Here is an 18,658-nt window from a genome sequence, read left to right on the forward strand (position 1 = left end):
CACAACTTCTTATCAGTCCAGACCAGCCCAGACCCCCTCAAACCACTGCAGTCGCCCTATCTTTGAAACCCATAACCACCACCCCAACTCCAACTTTCTTATAGTAGTATGGAAACAGACTTGTGTTCATTTCTCCTGGCTCGCTTTGCAGATGGGCGGAACACTTCTCTACTTGGAGGGAGGGGCATCTGCTGACAACGTGGTGGAGTGGGAGGAGTTGAAGGCTTCTGGCTTCACTGTTGGGTGTGTTTCTGTTAGTGTATGCGTCTGTGCATAAGGGATATATTTTGTTTATTTCAGCCTAAAGGATTTTGAAGTGACTGTCTTTTAGATTGGATTACAGGGGAAGGTGAAACGGAACAGTTTTGTTACAGATGGTACGTATCTGCAGCTCTTGCATTTCTGTCTGTGGTTTCCTGCCGCTGTACCTGATAGCTGAAGTTGTGCCAACTGCACTGCAGTTTGTGGAAACGATTACAGTGCTTTTGGCCCGAACGAAACTGTGCTTGCTTCATTGTTGTTTGAGAGACTGAAAAGGCCTCTGTTTATTCTTACTGATTCATCTGACCAGACTTCATCTAATCAGGAAATTGTTAATAAAGCTGGTTACTAAGTTTACAGTTTTTTTTGCTGTTGACTGCATTGGATTTAGCTTTAGAAGGTTTTAAGTTTATGATTTCTGATTTCCTGGCATGCAATTCTGCATGTCAGAACACTATAGTATACCATTCACAATTACATTTAGCCTAAACTTTGCTGCTGACCATTTAGTACTGTATATACTTAAAGATTGTTTGCAAGTAGCAACTTGAAGTCATTTTTCAAATTCAGGATGTTCCCTCATAATAATGTGATGGAATTTGTAATGTACAAGCCAACATTTAAGTCATTATCAGTCAGAATTGATAATATTTGCATAAATCATTTCTCTAGTCCCAGAATTGATTGCAGACACTTAACTAGTTGGTCCTGAAATACAATCTGCCCTATGTCATGCTAATCTCTTCGCTAATGAACCTCTCATTATGCTAGTTAAACTTTCCATCCTTAAACCTCAGTGCTAACTGCTAACATCATATCGTCGTTTCATCCTAGTTGTCATAATACAGAAATGTTGTCGTCATGGTTACCTAATAGCTGGTCTTAAACAAACATTTGAATGTGAAACTTCAGACGTCACATGAATTAACTTTCCGTAACCACAGAGGGTACTTTTGAGGTGGCCTGTGTGGAGACGTGCATAAATCATGATTTTTTTTAAAGAATAGAATCAAACAAGGAGGTTACTGCTGACAGATTTCTCCTGTTTAATAGTGCTTTGGAGGGAGTTTGAGCTCTTGGGGTGTAAGGATCAATGCTAACATAGCTTACTTCTGTTTATAAATCACCAGTTGTTATGTTAATAGGGTGTGTCTACAGAATTATTGTGCGACTCCACCAAACTTGCTGCTTCAGGATAGTTGAATTAGATGAGGGCAGTGGGACTGAGGCTAAAACAGGTTGGAGAAGACCTGTGTGGTTTGTACCCAACCCGTGTTGCTATTTCCATTGTCACATTAGCTAACGCCTGCTAACACATTGTGATTTCTGGGAGGAGTTGTCAGAATGTGCACAGATGTTGTGTGAGAGATCAGTTAGTGATAGTTAGATAGTCCGTCAGGAATTTTGACCATTGTTATATTGAGATAAGATGTGAGCTTGTCATTTAGGATGGTGTGAATCATGTGGTCATATTTTTAGACTATTTTAATCATAACATTTAAAAGAAAAATGATTTCAACTGCTCATTATTTAGAGGATCCTCTGTTGTAGTAACATTGAGATATGTGGAATGTTTTGAATGCAGTCAGCATCAAATTCATTTCAGTACTTCTATACATATCGCCCCTTTAAATTGTACATGGCCTGTCTTTACCCACAAATTTACCCATAATGCTTTGTTTTTTTGTGTGTGTGTTTTTTTGCTGAGCATGCATAGTGTTTACCTGACAAAAAGGCATGTATCTAGGTGGTTTCTTACACGCAACGTTTAGCTCTACACCCATGCACATTCAATTCATGTACTCTCAGTAGCTCTATTATGGACTTCCACCTTTTTCTGTTGTATTGTTGTTAAATGGGTTGGGTTATTATGGTATCAGCCAAGTATTTCCAAAAGATATAAATAAAATACTTAAGTTTCAAGAGTTTTCTCTAATGTTGTCCATATGCTCAGAGCCAGCACTTTTATTATCGTTGGTGCTCATGTATCTTTATTTAGTGGCTCAGAGAAAGAACACTGAGTGTTGATGTATGCTAAGGGCCCTTGCACAGATTATTTGGTAGCAAAGTGTCTTTGACGGTCAAAGATCAGTACAATGGCAAGGATTTGAGCATCAAAACGTCCTGAATTACTATTCTGTGAGCCCTTACTTATCATTTAAAAAAGTTTTAGAAGTTACGGCCTAGTGGACTGGTTAGCACATACTGTATATGACCCTGGACCACAAAACCAGTCTTAAGTGTCAATTTTTCGAAATTTTGATTTATACATCATCTGAAAGCTGAGTTGGTTTATTAGGATCGGACAATATTTGGCCGAGATACTGTACAACTATTTGAAAATCTGGAATCTGACGGGTGCAACAAAATCTAAATACTGAGAAAATCCGTTTTCATATATTAACGGTAGGAAATTTACAAAATATTCTCATCTTTACCTAGTATCCTAATGATTTTTGGCATAAAAGAAAAATCGATAATTTTGACCCATAACATTTTTGGCTATTGTTAAAAATATACCCCAGCGACTTCACACATGCTCTGATGTGTGATCTTGAGAGATCTGGTTATTTCTCATCACACATCATCATTTCCTGTCTTTCTCGGCTGTCAGTATCTAAAAAAATGATTATTCTAATATTTCTAATAATATTGATAATTCTAGTAAAGATTGTAGTAATGTTAGTACTACATTATATACTAATGATAGTAATATTTCAAATTATTATAATATTAAGTATAATAATGATCTATTTTTGTTTATTGTTTAATGATTGTCCATAAATCTGAAAAACATCAAGACTGTATAATGCTTGATGTTTGTTATTATCATAATTTATTATATTAATAATATTATTTACATTTATTGGGAATAAATAATAAAAAAAACTGTTGTTATTGTCATCATATTTTGTTATCAGTGTTATGTATTTCTTTCTTTCTTAATGATAACACCTAATAAATTGAAGAACATGAAGAAAGTAAAATAAGGACAAAGTAGTCTTTAAAAAGAAGAAGTGATCTCTTATGTTTTTAATATTCTTTTAAGTTCCTCTGACCTGCCATGACAACCATGTGACATGATTTCTATGTCAAGTAGGTCATGTAGGACAATGTGACACAATCAAAAGATATAGTTGATGTTTAATGTAGAGTTGCATAGAATTCAATTTTGGACCAATGAGATTTCACAGTGGGTGCAAATACTCTATAAATAGAATTAGATTGAGAAAATGTCCTGTCGCTAATCACTTGATTGGCCAACAACTTCAGGTTTTAAAGGGGGAGCTTTTATCACAAGAATACCATTGAGTATTTAACTGTGTCATTGGCTCTGGTTCTTTGTATTACATCATCAACAATCCACCCTCATACAGTACATAACCTAAAACCTGCTGAGCTTGTTAGAACACTTCATGGAACATTGAAACAGTAAATCTATATGTTGGGTGCTCCTTGAGGCTGTGTTCACTCACAGACTTTCTGGGTAGAAAAAAATAGAGCAAATGTAAAGGCCAATAGAAAGACGAGCCATGAGCTGTCACAATTTCATGATTAAGCAGCTGTTTATAAGGCACAGCTGGGTTGAAAAGTATGGTGACTGCCATGATTATGGTGGTTTGGTGGTTTAAGGTCTTGTATAGTTATTCAAAAGCCCATTAAAATGCAGTTTGTGAACCGGGAAGAGCTAATGAAAAATGTTATCCTTACAGTAAGTCATATAGGATTGTTATTGCTTCAGTTTTCAGTGAAATATTGATTTGTATCTATTAATGATGTGTCTGATTAGAAATCCACTTTGCATTTTTGCTCTCATTTAAAATCATTCACAAATATGTATGTGTGTGTGTGTGTTGGATCACGTGTTCATGGGTTTCTCCTCTCTCTGATTCAGCATGACCTCAAATTTCACACTAAACCCATGATTTGCATATGATTTTGTCTGTTTTTAATGTAGCGAGATGGTTGGGGGAAAGTAAATGGGCTCCATAGAGCAGAACTAATGCATTTTTATTTATTGATAGCAGCAATAATGTTTTTTCAAAATAATGTAAATGCATTATGTTTTCCCAAACACTCAACTCTTTTCTTTCTGTCTTTGTTTTTTGCAGTCTCAGCAGGTCACACCTACCCCAGCATCTCAGGTCTCCACAGCGAATCCTGCAAAACATGAGGTAAAACCCCTCATTTTTTTCAGTCGTTCTCTCATTTACTCCATTTATTCACACTATCTAATTTATTTTTCTGATGGAAAGACTCATATTCCACAAAAAGGTTTATTGCCCACTTCACAAATTTATCGACCAATCACGTCTCGACTGGATGTTGTTAGCCGTCTGCTTTTTCCTATATTCAGATATTCAGGTGTCTGTTCTCTGAGGGATGCAACTGTGTTTTTAAGAGGTGTTAGAAAAGTCTTCTGTCCATTCACATGAAGTGTTTAAAGCTGTTCCTGTTTTCCAGTAGTCATGGAACATCATGGAAAACCACTGGTGTAAAGTTATGGGAACCCTAAAGATATAAAGGATGAAAAAGAAGAAAAAACAAGCTTTTTCTGGAAAAAAAAACTGTCTTTTGCACTGATTTGCAACAATACTAAGGTGTTATGGGTGGTTGTTGGTTGATTTATCAAGCAGCACCAAAAAAAAAAGAAAGACATAGAAGTCTTTCAACTTTCCTGTTTCATATATATGGACTCTTAGAAGACATTGTTGGTTGCTTTTTGAGACTTTTTGGTAGTTAACAGAAATGCTCTTTTCATTTTTCTGGTGGTTATCTGTTGCCTTTGGACAGAGCATGTTGGGATATTTGGTTGTGGCAGGACATTGTGTTTCGTCTGCCCTATGACTCACTTTACTCAAATCTAGTTACAGCTGTTAGCTTTTGATATGCTTGCTTGTAACTGCTGTTTGTGTGCTTGTTAATTGTATCTCTTGTCCCAAAACTCCCTGGTTAACAAGTTTCTATATCCGATAAAAACAAATGACGTTCTTGTTCCTACACAAATAAAGATCTGCCCAGGGAAAGTGTTTTGTATGACTATAGTTAATGCCATTCTGGCACAACTGAGCTCAGGTGCTGAGAATCTTACGGCATTTCTTTCAACAAGAAACACTTTAAACATGATAAATGATTGCCATTTCACATCTGCATCATAGAAAGGGCCTACACAACCATCTACTGCAGTGACTGTCAAACCCGGCACCACTCCTGCAACCCCAGCAGCTCCTTCAGGAGCATCAGGAGGTGGAGGCTTCACCACCACTCAGAAAGGACCTTCTCAAGTCACGCCACAGGTAGACCGTCTGCTGGATTTAATGGGACTACAGGCTTATCACACCTTACTCATGCTGGGTTTCATCAGGGCCACACTGTGCTTTTTCTTAAACACTCTCTTTGCCTTTCTTTCCTAACTTGGTTTCTTGGTGAACACTAACAATACACTTTTGGGCTGTTTTCTTTTCCACAACTTCTGTAGGACCATTTGTTGCACAAACTTCTCGGTCTAATGGAGATGTTGTTTTTGGTATTTGTTCTTTTGGGTCTTAACACTCAACACATTCAGGACTTTTTGGGTTTAAAGTCTCTCCTCTTCCATTTCAAAACTAAACCCCTTTTGCAAGCCATCTTAGTTTGGTTTTGTCCATCTCATCTTCATATTTAAAGTGCATCTTGATTAGCCGCTGTATTTCGTTCTTACTCCTGCATACTGATTGCAGGCTACAGTCTCTAAACCCACACCTGCACCTTCTGCTAAAGACCCAGCTGTGAGCTCTGGGACGGGACCTGCTGGGACGACAGGAGTGAAGGCCACAGACCCTCTGAAAGACAAGGCCCAGGTACACCAGTGCACAGCATTCATTGGCGTTTGGCTTCTCTTGTCCAACTTCCTCTGCAAACAAGACTTTCATGGACATGCCACTTTTGTGATATCATCTTCCGCTTGCCAGTTATTCCTGCTTTTACTTCAATCGTTCTCTTTTGATGGAAAGTCCCACCTCGGCAATGTCTCATTCTGGGATCACCCCTCTCATGGCGTTTATCTTTCAAACATTTGTTTGGAGCTGCATCATCGCACTCCTGAAAAGATAAAACTTTATCTTATCTTTCTACTCTTTCGCTTTCTGGGTTAGCTTTGGCTGCTCGTTTGCACAGTATTGTTTTTAGACTTGGTCTTAATTCTCGAATATGTGGTGCGTGTGCTCCTGATAGAGCACAACCGTTCCTTCGTCCAAACCGGGACCTGCTAAGGTGGATCCGGCGGTCGGGAAGCCCTCAGCCCCGGCCAGTGTGCAAAAACAGACAAGCGCTCAAAAGGTACTTTAATGGAATGACAGAGGATCATCAGGAGTGCAATAAGATTACATCTGCATTGTTATTTTACCATTCCATTCTCATGCTAAAGGTGCAAATACGAGACATTCGTGCTTGAAAAGAAGCACCTAGTGTATCTTATTACTTTAAGTATCCAAATATTTTCCCCTGTGTAGTCACTCAGTTAATACAAGCTCATAAATCATCATATTAACAAATAATTATGCTATTCAAAGTATGGAAAAAGTTATGTTTGTGGGTAATTTCATGTAAACTACCCTCAAACTTCCAAAATATTAAGATCATTTAAAAATGACCAAGTAGGGTAGTGCAGTCCTGGTATCTCAGTATGGAGTATTAAAAAAAGTATAAAAAAATAATTTGCTTTGTGCTGCAGGTGCAAGTGGAAGTGGGTCCTCCAGGAGCTAAAGTCAGTTCGGAGGTGAGTTTACATGCTGACTTTATCTTTGTGTGATTATCAGATACTCTGTACGTTAAAAACATCCCACTGAGATTATTTTTATGCCTGTGTGTAGGATGTAGATCCGTTTGATGCCCTGTCTGGCACATTACCATCATCACAACCTGTGGCTCCTAAAGTCCCAGCATTCACTGGACCAGAGGTCAAAGAGGTACTGCATGAGTGTAGATATTAGAGTGATGTGTAAAACTTAAGCTGTTATAGCATGTGTTTGTGAATGCTGATTATTTAAAAGCCTGTGTCTTTCTACACGTGTGTTTTCTAATGGAGTGTATTGCATGTCTCAGGCAAATGTAAAAGCAGAAAAGGGTGTTATCTGTGGTGAGAGAGATGACACGTTGCCACCCGGATACAGACGAGCAGACCTGGTTAGTTGGAGATCATACCTATTCTGAACCGTTTCTTTGTTCCTTTCATTTTATTAGTAGTCAAAGTGATAGTTCATCCAAAAGTATGTTGTTTCAAACCTGGATGATTTGCTTTTTTCCCCATGCAACACAAAATGAGGATTTTTTTGAGACTATGTTGATTGTTCTTTTCCTTGCAATATCAATTAAAAGAGATTGAGGCTTTTAAGCTTCAAAATGGACAGAATGCACCAAAAGTGGTCTAAAGAAGGGCTTTTGTGCTATTTTACAAGTCTTTTGTAGCCATGCTGTCTTTTGGGGGTGAATTGTTCTTTCAAACATTCATTCCTTCTCTCTCCTCACATTTCTGTTTTGTTTCTGTCTTCATAACGCCTTCATGAAACCTGCCTTTTAATTATAGCTTAGTGATGTCTGAAAGTCTTTTAGAGTTTGTTTCTGTCTAATTCAAAGTATTGTTTCACGCATGTTTTTCAATCACTTGTTTTAATCAGCTTGAGTCGAATCGTTTGTTCATTTGTCTATTCAGGAAAAGAAAACACCTGCTGGAGTTCCTGAGAAGCCTAAAGATGTTCCCAAGGTAGGCGAGTTGCAGAGGCCTTTTACTGTCAGTGTGTTCAGTGTGTTGTTTTTAGCCCTTTTCTAATCATGTGACTCACATTCTTGTAGTTTACACACTTTTAAAGTCTCCAGTGTTCCCAACACCACATTAGCATTCTACGCCTTTATGTTACAGTCAGACTGTTATTGTCTGACTTATCCCACATCAATCTAATGCATGTAAAGTTTGTTAACATTTACTATAGAGCTACATGGTTATTCAATTTAAAAAAATATGTATCCTTATTACTTAAAACTTTTTTTTTTTTTTTTTCAAATTTAATTTAATTTTTTATTGCTTGCATAAGGACTCACTTATTCTCATTTTAAAAAATCGTCCCCTTGGAATTATAAGGTTCTATCTGACATTTTTGTCAAAATTGAGTTATTCACATTCACAATTTATTTACATTATGTGATATTTTATTTTAAGTTGTGTACATTTTGGGATTTTTTATTGAAAAAACAAAAAGGTTCTATCTACAGAAGTCTATGGAACACAAAAACTTTAAAGCTCAATATCTTAAAACTACTCAGAACGCAGATAGAACCTTATAATTCCAAGGGGACGAAATCATAAATATATGTATATGGGAAATATTTTAGTATTATTATTATTTTATTTTTTTTTACATAAAAATGGTATATAGTTATTACAATTATTATAAAAATAAGCTGACAAAATGTTAATAACAAATAATTTCTGCATACCCTAATAAAAAAAATATTTTCTGCTGTGATTTGGGGGCCGCAAGACAGAAAATAACTGTGCTCTTTTATGCCTAACCCTTATTTTGCTTGCTCGCTCTCTCTCTCTCTCTCTCTCTCTCTCTCTCTCATAGTTTATAATTTACTATAAACTCTTCAAAACTTAAGTAAATAATAAGTCAACGTGATGCGGTTCTAATTCCATATTAGGCTTATTTTTTTCAGACTAGAGTACTTAAGGCAGGGTTTGCCTTAATGTAAAAATGTAAATGTATTATTAAGGGGAAATCTCCAGTCATTGCATTCGTGCATTTGTTCGCACAGTTCGCACCTGTGCACATAGGAAAATCACACAAGTGAGTCATTTTGAAACATCAAGCCGAATAAAATCATGACACGAAACATGATATTTTCTTCTCTGCGCAAAAAGAGCTCTCTCAGTAATCACTAAAAGTTGTCATTCACTTCAGTTCATCGCGATCTCATGATGTTCTGTTAATCTGCACAGCACAGCGAATCCCCTTTTTACCATCGTATCTACACGTTGTTATAATGAGAGGATTCGTGAGCTTGCAGAACTTGGCACTTGAGAAAAACTCCACATTTTGTGCTGTAAGTGAATATTTGATGCTTTAGACTAGAGAATACAAATGCACACTGGAGTATTTGCTAAATATATTTAGCCAATATCAGATGGGGCCCCCTTGATTCCTGGCCCCTAAGCGGCCACTTACCTCGCTTACTAAGAGTCTGTCAGTTGTTTTTAGTACTTTAAATTAACTGTATATTTTTCTTTATTAGTAGTTGTATTATTGGTGTTCTTTTAATTTTTTGATAAAATATTTAATTAACTAATTTGATATATTTCTGTTTTACATGAATTTAAAATAAAATATGTACTTTTCAATATGAAATAAATAACCAGTATGAACTTTGATTAATCATTATTTCTGTTTGAAAACATTTTGTTTTTGTTTGCACACAATATGCACGTTTAGTGAATAAGGCCTGTACTCTCACACATATGTATGACATATGACAGCTGATATTCACTCATCTCTTATCATTATTATTAATGTCTCTTTCTATCTGTATATTAGTGCCAAATATTTAGCTTGTTAAGGGTGTTGGTTAGCAAACAGAAGCAAACACAAATGCATCATCACTCATTCACTTTCAGCACATTGTTGCTCAATAAACACACACACACACACACACACACACAAACACACCTAACCTGTGCTGTATTTCACTCATTATGCCATACAGGTTTTGAGTAAACACTCATAGCCCACCCTTCAGTTCTCAGAATATTACGATCATCTTCTCAATATTTTGTACAACTTTTCCTATTGTTTTTCCCTGATCGTTCATAGAGAGTTAAGCTTATTCAGCTGGTGGTTGTTTTATAAGTTAGCGTGTGAACGCAGCATGTTGTTAATGTAGGGCTCTTGGTATGCAGAGGGTGTGTCTGTACTTTTCCTGCCAGGGCACATGATGTTCCCCAAAAAAATCTTCCAAAATTGAGCGTGTGGCTCCCTCTAATGGTCGTTCATAGAATTACATTATTAGATTTTGTCACATTTGTTGCACAATTCCATGTCATTAATATCTTTAATGTGTGTTCGTTTGATTTTTTTTCTGAAAGCCTATAAGCACAGATGAAGCGATGGACTCCCTCTCAGCTGGGTTTGTGTCTTCAGTTCCAGCTGCTCCTAAGAAGACAGATGTGGTGAGTATCTTGACAGCAGTTTGCTATCTATTTGCTCAAGTCAGGGGTTTTCAAAATGCACAGACCCAAATTATAATGGTCTCTTTACAGTCAAATTTTATGCTTTTTTTTATTCCATGTATAAAGGCACACTTATTCTCATAAAAAATGTCATAAAAATGTACATATTGTTCTATAGTTATTACAATTATTATAAAAATAAGCTGACAAAATGTTAATAACAAGTATTTTCTGCATACCCCAATAAAAAATGGTTTCCTGCATATCCCTAGCACTTTTTAGCAACCCCTCGCTTAAGACATCTTAGACTGTTTAGTTGTATATGCACAGTCTCGACTTAATGCAAAGTTTTGTTTCTTTGTATGATATTTATTTGTTGTTTTTCCAGAAAACTGAAACAGTAGGAGCAGTCGATGTTCGGCAGGCAGGCATCTCCAACTTTGCTCCCCCTCCACCCTCTCAGGTAACAGCATTTTAAAACACTGACATTATTTACACTGTGTTACTACTCTTTTCCTCCTTGATCTAAGTGATGCCTTTGATAAATTTCTCACACCATCCTTTTTAATATAGTAATCACTCACACCCCTCTGGATTGGTTTAAATCTTATCTTTCAGGGCACACTTTGTTCATCCACCTCCAATCTTTTATTGCCTAACATTCTTCTGTTAATACTGGTGTGCCTCAGGGTTCTGTCCTGGGTCCCCTTATTTTCATCATTTATCTTCATCCTCTTGGCAATATCTTTCCACTGTTACACGGATGACACCCAACTCCATCTCTTCGGCAAACCTAATTCTAATCTCCCTCCTTCCACTCTCACTAACTGTCTCAATGATCCTAAATCCTGGTTTTCTTCTAATTTTCTCAAACTAATCAGTGACTAAACTGAATTGGCAATAAATCAACTTTATCCAAAATGAATAGATTTGTCTTTCAATTGATAAATCGTCCCTTCACCTCAGGTTAAGAGTTTGGGTGTCCTCCTAGACAGTACACTGTCATTTCAGTCACATATTTATAAAATCACCCGGTCTGCCTATTTTCATCTACATAACATTAACTGCCTTCGCCCTTCCCTTACCCCTCATACTACTGCTATTCGTCTTTACAGTCTTGTTATCTCCCACATAAATTATTGTAATTCTCTTCTTTTTGGTCTTCCTCCATAAGCTTCAATTGCTTCAAAACTCCATACTCCATCTCGTCTCGCCTCTCCACCATGGGGAGCAGGGCATTTTGCTGCTCCGCTACCCGATCTAGAACTCAATAATATTGACTCTCTATCTCTTTTTAAATCTAGACTTAAGTCTCACTTGTTTAAGATCGCATATAACATCTAATGGTAAATTCGCTAGTTCTACTTTACTCTGTTTTGTCTTTGTATATGGTATTTCTTGTTTGTTTTCTATTGTCCTGTTTATATATTTATTGTGCCGTTTCCTTTGAGTTTTGAGAAATAAAAATTATCATAATTATTATTATTTAACCCCTTCCAAAAATGTATCTCTCATCTTGAGCAGAAACAAATGGAAACTTCTCAGCCTGCTGCTGTAACCAAATCATCTGCTCCACCTGCTGACAAGAAAGCCAGGATTGAAACCCCTGCACAACCCACTAAACCAAAGACAGATCAGGTCAGTAAAAAAAAAAAAAGAATTTTATATATATATATCATTACATATTTTAAATATTTTATATTTTAGATCAGTTACTATATTTTAAATATAAATAAATGTAAATTATGTTAATGTCCTCTTCCTCTTCCAGGCGGACAACTCCATGTCGCTGGACGCTCTCAGCGCTTTGGGCGATACACTGGGTGCTCCAGAACCACCCAAAAAATCACCTGAACTCAAGCCTGAGCAGATTGTTGATGTAACACTTCTGTTAATAATTCTTATTCCATTATTTATTTTTATTAGATGATAGTTTCTATGTTTTTGTAAATCATATACATGTTTCTGAGCAGGAGAAGAAATGGACATCAGAGAAGGGTGTTCGCGTCGGGGAGAGAGAAGACACACTTCCACCAGGTTACAGATTCTCAGAGGAAGAGCTCATGAAATATCCTCCTCCTGAGAAAGAGGTCAGACACTGAATACAAGACACAAACATTTCAAATGAGTGACTTCTAGTAGTGTTAATTCTTATTTAATACTGGAGAATGTTCACTTTTATGAGCAGAAATGAGTTTTGGTAATGGTGTATTGTGATTGGCTGCCATCACTGGATGCTGTGTTCTGATTGGTGGATGTCTCTCTCTCAGCCCTCACTGGACACAGACGATGCTCTGGACATTCTCTCTGGAGGTTTCACGGAGCCCGTGGCAGCACCTGTTGTTAAGGCCGCTGTTCCTCCTGCACAGGTAATCATTTATAATGATTTCCATTCAAAAGAGATGCCATAAGAGCAATACTAAATTATCTAATGCTTATAATGTACATTTAGATAGTTCAACAATATTAATTTGTTTAATCAGGAAAAGAAGAAGCCTGAAGCTGTTCCTGAAAAGGCTAAAGATGCTCCTAAGGTAGGAAAGCTGTTTCTCTGCTATTTTAAACCATTTGTAGTCTAATGTTGTCTAAGCCTCCATGTCTCGTTTTGTTTCTCGTGGAAAGTAGTTATTTTAGAATAACTTTAAAATAACTTTTTCAAATCAGGAAACAAAAAAACCTGCTGGGGTTCCTGAGAAATCTAAAGATGTTCCCAAGGTAGGACAGTTTTTTATGGGATAAAAATGTGACTGTGGAGTGATACGAGAGACGTTTTGAAATATATTAAAACAGATTGCAAAGATTAACCAAGTGTTCCATAATGCTTTGTAATAATGCAGATGATTTTGTGTTAATGTCTCTCAGATTCAGATGCTTTCTGTCTTTCTGATCTTCTTTTAGCCTAAAGTGGATGAATTATCAGCACTGGATGCTCTGGCAAGTGATTTTGTGGCTCCTGCACAGTCTGCACCTAAGGTCGGTTTATTGCTCGATTCATATCTGTGCTATTATTGCACTCAGTCCAGTATTTCCTGTATTTGTTTTCACTCAGAAGAGGATTTTTCTATTCCGTTCCATTCTATTCTTGTGTGCCGTAGGTTTCTTCGTGTGCTCCTAATATTGTCCCTCCTGGCCCTAAGCAAAAACCACAGACAGATGAGGTATTGTAAATAAAAGACAAAAATTGTATTCACATAAGTCGCAAAAATATCTTAAATTTGTCATGCTAAGCATATCAGTGGTAATTATTGTATTAGAATATCTTTTTTTGGAACCTACAGATTTTTATCTCTCTCTATTTGTATCCTATTTCTATTTTTGTTGTCTCATATGTGTAGGACGCTCTCAGTGCTCTGGGTGACACACTGGGTAAACCAGAGCCACCCAAAAAAGAACCTGAACTCAAACCTCGGGACATCGTTCATGTAATAATCCTAAACGTCTTATGTTTTTAGTTTACTGATTTTAATGTGGCATAGGTGTCACTGCTACATTTCTTGGTGATTTGAATTTTTTTTAATAATTGAAATACATTTTTTGAACAGGAGAAGGATTTGACATCAAAGACGGGAGTTCGTGTTGGAGAGAGAGAAGACACACTCCCACCAGGTTACAGATTCTCAGAGGAAAAGCTCAAGACATATCCTCCTCCTGAGAAAGAGGTGATAACGCTGTCACATAGTCATTAAGACAGGCGCATGGATGCATTTCATGATTGGTCACTGCTGCTGGATCCTGTGATTTGATTGGTGGATGTGTCTTGTGTCCCAGCCCTCCTTAGACGCTAATGAAGCTATGGATATTCTGTCTGGTGATTTTACATCCCCTTCTGCGGCATCGTCTGCCAAGACCCCCGTTTGTCCTCCCTCTAAGTCTCCCGCTAAGGTGAGATTCATGGACGTCCACATAGGAACCAATAATCACAAATCAAATCTATTTAATATCTCTAATGTTTGTCCAAGACTGCAATGCGATTTAACGTCTGGGGTTGTTGAGATTACAGTTTTTATTATTTTTATCATTTTATTTTTGTGAAATATTATTGCAATTTAAAAGGTTTTCTGTTTTAATATGTGTTAAAATTCTAATGTGCTCATTTGGTGCTGAATAAACTTTATAAATTCTGAAAACAAGTTTTTTTTGGAAACCTCTCTTTTGAATGGTTGTATATGCAGTACTAAATATCAATGTTTATTTTAACCTCTCTAATATTTTTTTCTCACTGTTCTTTAGCCTTCAGATTCTGCTTTAGATGCTCTTGCAGGTGATTTTGTCGCTCCTTCTTCTGCATCTAAAGTTCAGTCTGCCGTCTCTGGACCACAACACGCTGGCAGACAGGTAAATGTCTAATTTATCCCGATTTACACATAATATGCATTTTCTCACTCTCCTTCTATACTGACTTTCTCTTGTACTGTTTGTTGAAGTTGTCAGAAGGTACCTCATCAGCTCTGGATGCCCTCTCAGACACTCTAGCAGATTTTAAAGCAGCCCCTGAGCCTGCCCCTGTCCCGCCTAAAGACGTTGTTAAGGTAATACCCATTTTACTAACCCTTAGTAACCATGTTTTGACCATTTATTGAAATTAAGCTGAAAAAAAAAACCTTATTAAAGAGTAATATGTGAGAAGAACCTCCAAACCTTGTGCTTCCTGCCATTGTGTGGTGCCTGCCGCTCTGCACATCCTTCCAAAGTATTCCAGTATTAGGAAAAACCAGTTGAAGTTCACTTTAATCAAGTTTCCTAATTGTTTGTTTGGCAAAGATGCTCATTTTACATGCACCTATGCTGCTTAAAGGTTCAGCAGCAAAATCAGTTTAACTCTGTTTAAAGGGAAGGTGAAAAATGGTGATGCAAGATAAATAATGCCTACTATATCCTGAAGTTCTCAGCACCTATTTTCCCACCACAGGAAAAGAATATAGTTGAGGAGAGAATGAATAAACCAGGTGAGAGGGAGGACACACTTCCACCAGATTATCGTTTCACAGAGGAAGACCGCAAGGTGACTCTCCTTTCTCCATTATGTTTCCACATTCCAGTGGATTTCATTTATAGACAGTTAACACTAAAGATGTGAAAAATCTGATACTTATTCTTCGGTCTTCACCGCAGGCATTTGAAGCAGCAAAGCAGAAAGACGTCAAACCAAAGCCGGTACTTTATGAAAAAGATGATTTAATACATATGTATATGTACCATTATAAGAAGTATTCATAACTTCAGTAAACAAAAAACTGCATTTCTATCATTTGATCCGTCTGTCCGTTTCTCAGACATCAATCGATGACTCCACAGCCCTTGACATGCTGTCTAGTGATTTTTCTGCAGTAGCGCCCGTGAAGCCCTCGGCACCCGAGGCCAAACACTTCACCCCTGAACCACAGCCGCCAACATTTAAGGTACCACGACAAACCTGCATAAGTAACATCCCTCTAAATTCTTTACACAAATTCTGTGTTATATATTTTCTATTTATCTCTGTTTACAGGCATCAGGTCCAGTTTTCGATGAGCTGGCGGAAAAAATGATTCCCAACCTGACTGACCCCAAAGCCAAAGACAGCAAACCAAAGGTAAAAAAACACATTTGAATTTCACATTTGTTATTCTTTTGAAGTCTTACATTTTAATAAAAAAGGCAAGGGATAAATAGTGGGATAAAACTGTGCATGCCGATTCTGCAAGAGCAGTAGGTTTCCCCCCAGACCCTTCATACTGGTTCAAACCAGTTTATTTCTGGGGTCTTTATCTTGATTACAGGGAAAGGGTGCAAAACCAAAGTCTAAACCGAAGGTAGGTTGTATTTAGAAATGAAATGCATGAATTTGGTTCTAATGCTGTAGCTTTGGCTCATTAATGGAAGCATGGATGAAAAATCCCATTCAGTCACTTTTCCATTGGCTGACCCACAAACACATGGCTGTGAATGTTCATATTTACTGGAAATCTGCACTGTGGCTGGTCTGTTACTTAAACTTTTTGCATTTACAGCATACTGAATTCATTATTACTCCTAGTGTCCACAAGGTGGTGCTCTGCCACAAAGCAACTTTCCTATTTCTCCACCACGTGCTTGCATGAAATTATTGTATACTTGGTTTGCATACTTAATATTCTGATTTTGTGTCCCAGAAACAGTCAGTAGAAGATCCATCAGTCACAGAGAAGCAGCCCGGTAAAATGAGCTCAGATGTGGTGCCTTCATCTTCCACAAAGGGCGGAAAAAGATAGATCACACGTCAGTATGTTTATACTACCATGTAAAGATTTGGGGTCAGTAAGATTTTTTATTTATATATTTTTTGAAACATAGAAAGAAATTAATTTACAACATTACAAACAACAGAAAGTTGAAAAAAGACATTTTCTAATTTATTAAAATAGAATCCAGGTATTTTAAATTGTAGTAATATTTCACAATATTATTGTTTTAACTCTGTTTTGGAGTTTTTCAAAAACATTTTAAGAAAGATTACTGACTCCCGACTTTTGAACCATCCGTAGTTGTGTGTGTGTGTGTGTGTGTGTGTGTATATAATATGTTTATACATATATTTGTTTTTCAGATTTATGGTGTGTCGTCTCATCCCTAACACAAGAAACCATTAAAGGGAGCTGCTCAGTCAATGAATATATTTTATGGTGTACATGGAACCAAACTTAAAAAATTATAACTGCACAGAGACACTTAAACATGTATTTTCAGAGCCCCCCCCCCTTCTTTTCTCCTAAAGCAAAGCAACAATTAATATAACAATCTTTTATCTCATTGTGAATTACAGAACATGTATATATGGAAAGGATGTTTACATCAAGCATGTATTGTTCTGCTTTTTCAGTCATCTATTTTGGAGTTGCGTTGTGATGTCGTTTTTCTCTCAGTAAAAACAAAATCATGCCATATACAATTTTTTTACATTTTTTTTATGATGACTGTCTATTGCTTTTTGAGGATCTATTGAGACACTAGTGTACAGAGATGCCGTAGGTTATGAATTAATCATTTCCATCGTTGCAGCAGATGACTGTGATGATGTCTTTTTGACTATTGAATGTCTGTATAATGATTTTAGTCAGAAAAGGTTTATATGGGAGGTGTTTTTCTTTGTAGTTTGTTTCCTGAAGTGCACTTGCAAGGATGCTTTCGAAAATAACTGTAAAATAATATTGCAAACACTAAACGCCCCATGTGCCCCATTTATCACAAAAGCCTTGGGAAATAATAATCGAACAACTTGTGTTGCACATGTTGCACTCTTAAAATGTTTTCCACTTGATTTTGGAGGTGAATTGGGAATTTGTGTAGCTTAAGCTCAAGGTTTTAAATGTATTGTCAGAACCACTAGTAAGTCGACAGGTGTTACATTATATGTGGTGGACAAAGTCAGAATCTTTCACTTTCACTTTAACTCAATTGTGTTTAAGGGGAACCACAACGTTGCCGTTTTGCTTAACATCAGTTCTCACTGTTCGATGCTTTAAAATCTTCTAATAGCTTTCATAGCTGATGATAGAAACCGAGAAATGATCTTTAAACCCAACTGTGTCATGAAATGTTGAACAGATTCAGATCCTATAGCATTCTAAGATGTTGTGTATAAGTCATTGTTACAGGTTGGTATTTTAAAAAAGGGATCGCTACTTCAAATATAAAACAACTTTTTTTTTGTTAGTTTGGAATGTTCTGTTCTTCAAATCTTTATTCAAATAAAGGTGTACTGATGATAGGGGCTCAGGTATATTATTTTGTGGTTGTGTGTTTACAGAGAACGTAAATTCAGACCATTCGGACGGATTAATCCATTTTTACAGTATTTATTGTGAGATCAAGCTATGAAAATTAAAGTATTTCAGCAGGAGCAATAGAATATTATTCTGATTTGTCGTATTACTCTCAATGTTTTGGTTACAAAGAAAATGCAAAGAAGAGAGATCAATGAAATTATGTAAAATCAAATGTTTTCAAGGCTCTTTAGAATAGAGATTCTATAAAACTGATTTTTTTATTGAGAACTTGATGAAATCTTTAACCAGAACTGGACCTTCATGTGTCTTGCTGGAGCTATAATGGGGTGCCGAGCCGTTAAGCATGGTCAGCAGGTCTAGTTTGTGGTCTGAAAACGAGAAATTGAGATTGTTGAACAGAAACTGTTGTTCAATGATTTTCATTATCTTACAAAAACAGAAATCTTCTAAA

The 18,658-nt window shown here is 36.7% G+C and overlaps 1 protein-coding gene across 8 annotated transcripts; it reads left to right on the forward strand.

Annotated features, from left to right (window-relative positions):
• Positions 1 to 226: 226 nt before the first annotated feature.
• LOC113079670 (calpastatin-like) lies at positions 227 to 18,191 on the forward strand. Of its 8 annotated transcripts, none has more exons than XM_026251916.1 (31): positions 227 to 377; positions 4,374 to 4,436; positions 5,421 to 5,558; positions 5,982 to 6,101; positions 6,475 to 6,579; positions 6,974 to 7,018; positions 7,113 to 7,208; positions 7,345 to 7,425; positions 7,952 to 8,002; positions 10,379 to 10,462; positions 10,851 to 10,925; positions 11,987 to 12,100; positions 12,234 to 12,341; positions 12,436 to 12,552; positions 12,733 to 12,831; positions 12,946 to 12,996; positions 13,127 to 13,177; positions 13,361 to 13,435; positions 13,558 to 13,620; positions 13,798 to 13,884; positions 14,005 to 14,121; positions 14,231 to 14,344; positions 14,693 to 14,797; positions 14,887 to 14,991; positions 15,372 to 15,464; positions 15,575 to 15,616; positions 15,736 to 15,861; positions 15,951 to 16,034; positions 16,222 to 16,254; positions 16,594 to 16,734; positions 17,028 to 18,191. In XM_026251916.1, exons 1-30 carry the CDS (start codon positions 375 to 377, stop codon positions 16,690 to 16,692), a joined length of 2,544 nt encoding a protein of 847 aa, XP_026107701.1. In that variant the 5' UTR covers positions 227 to 374; the 3' UTR covers positions 16,693 to 16,734; positions 17,028 to 18,191. The 8 variants fall into 8 exon arrangements, with proteins under 8 accessions (XP_026107701.1, XP_026107702.1, XP_026107700.1 ...); XM_026251917.1 differs by having other exon boundaries at positions 16,594 to 16,703; XM_026251915.1 differs by having other exon boundaries at positions 16,594 to 16,699.
• The last annotated feature ends 467 nt before the right edge of the window (positions 18,192 to 18,658 follow it).

The sequence above is a fragment of the Carassius auratus genome, unplaced genomic scaffold (genome assembly GCF_003368295.1).
Source record: "Carassius auratus strain Wakin unplaced genomic scaffold, ASM336829v1 scaf_tig00028956, whole genome shotgun sequence".
NCBI classification, from domain to species: Eukaryota; Metazoa; Chordata; class Actinopteri; order Cypriniformes; family Cyprinidae; genus Carassius; species Carassius auratus.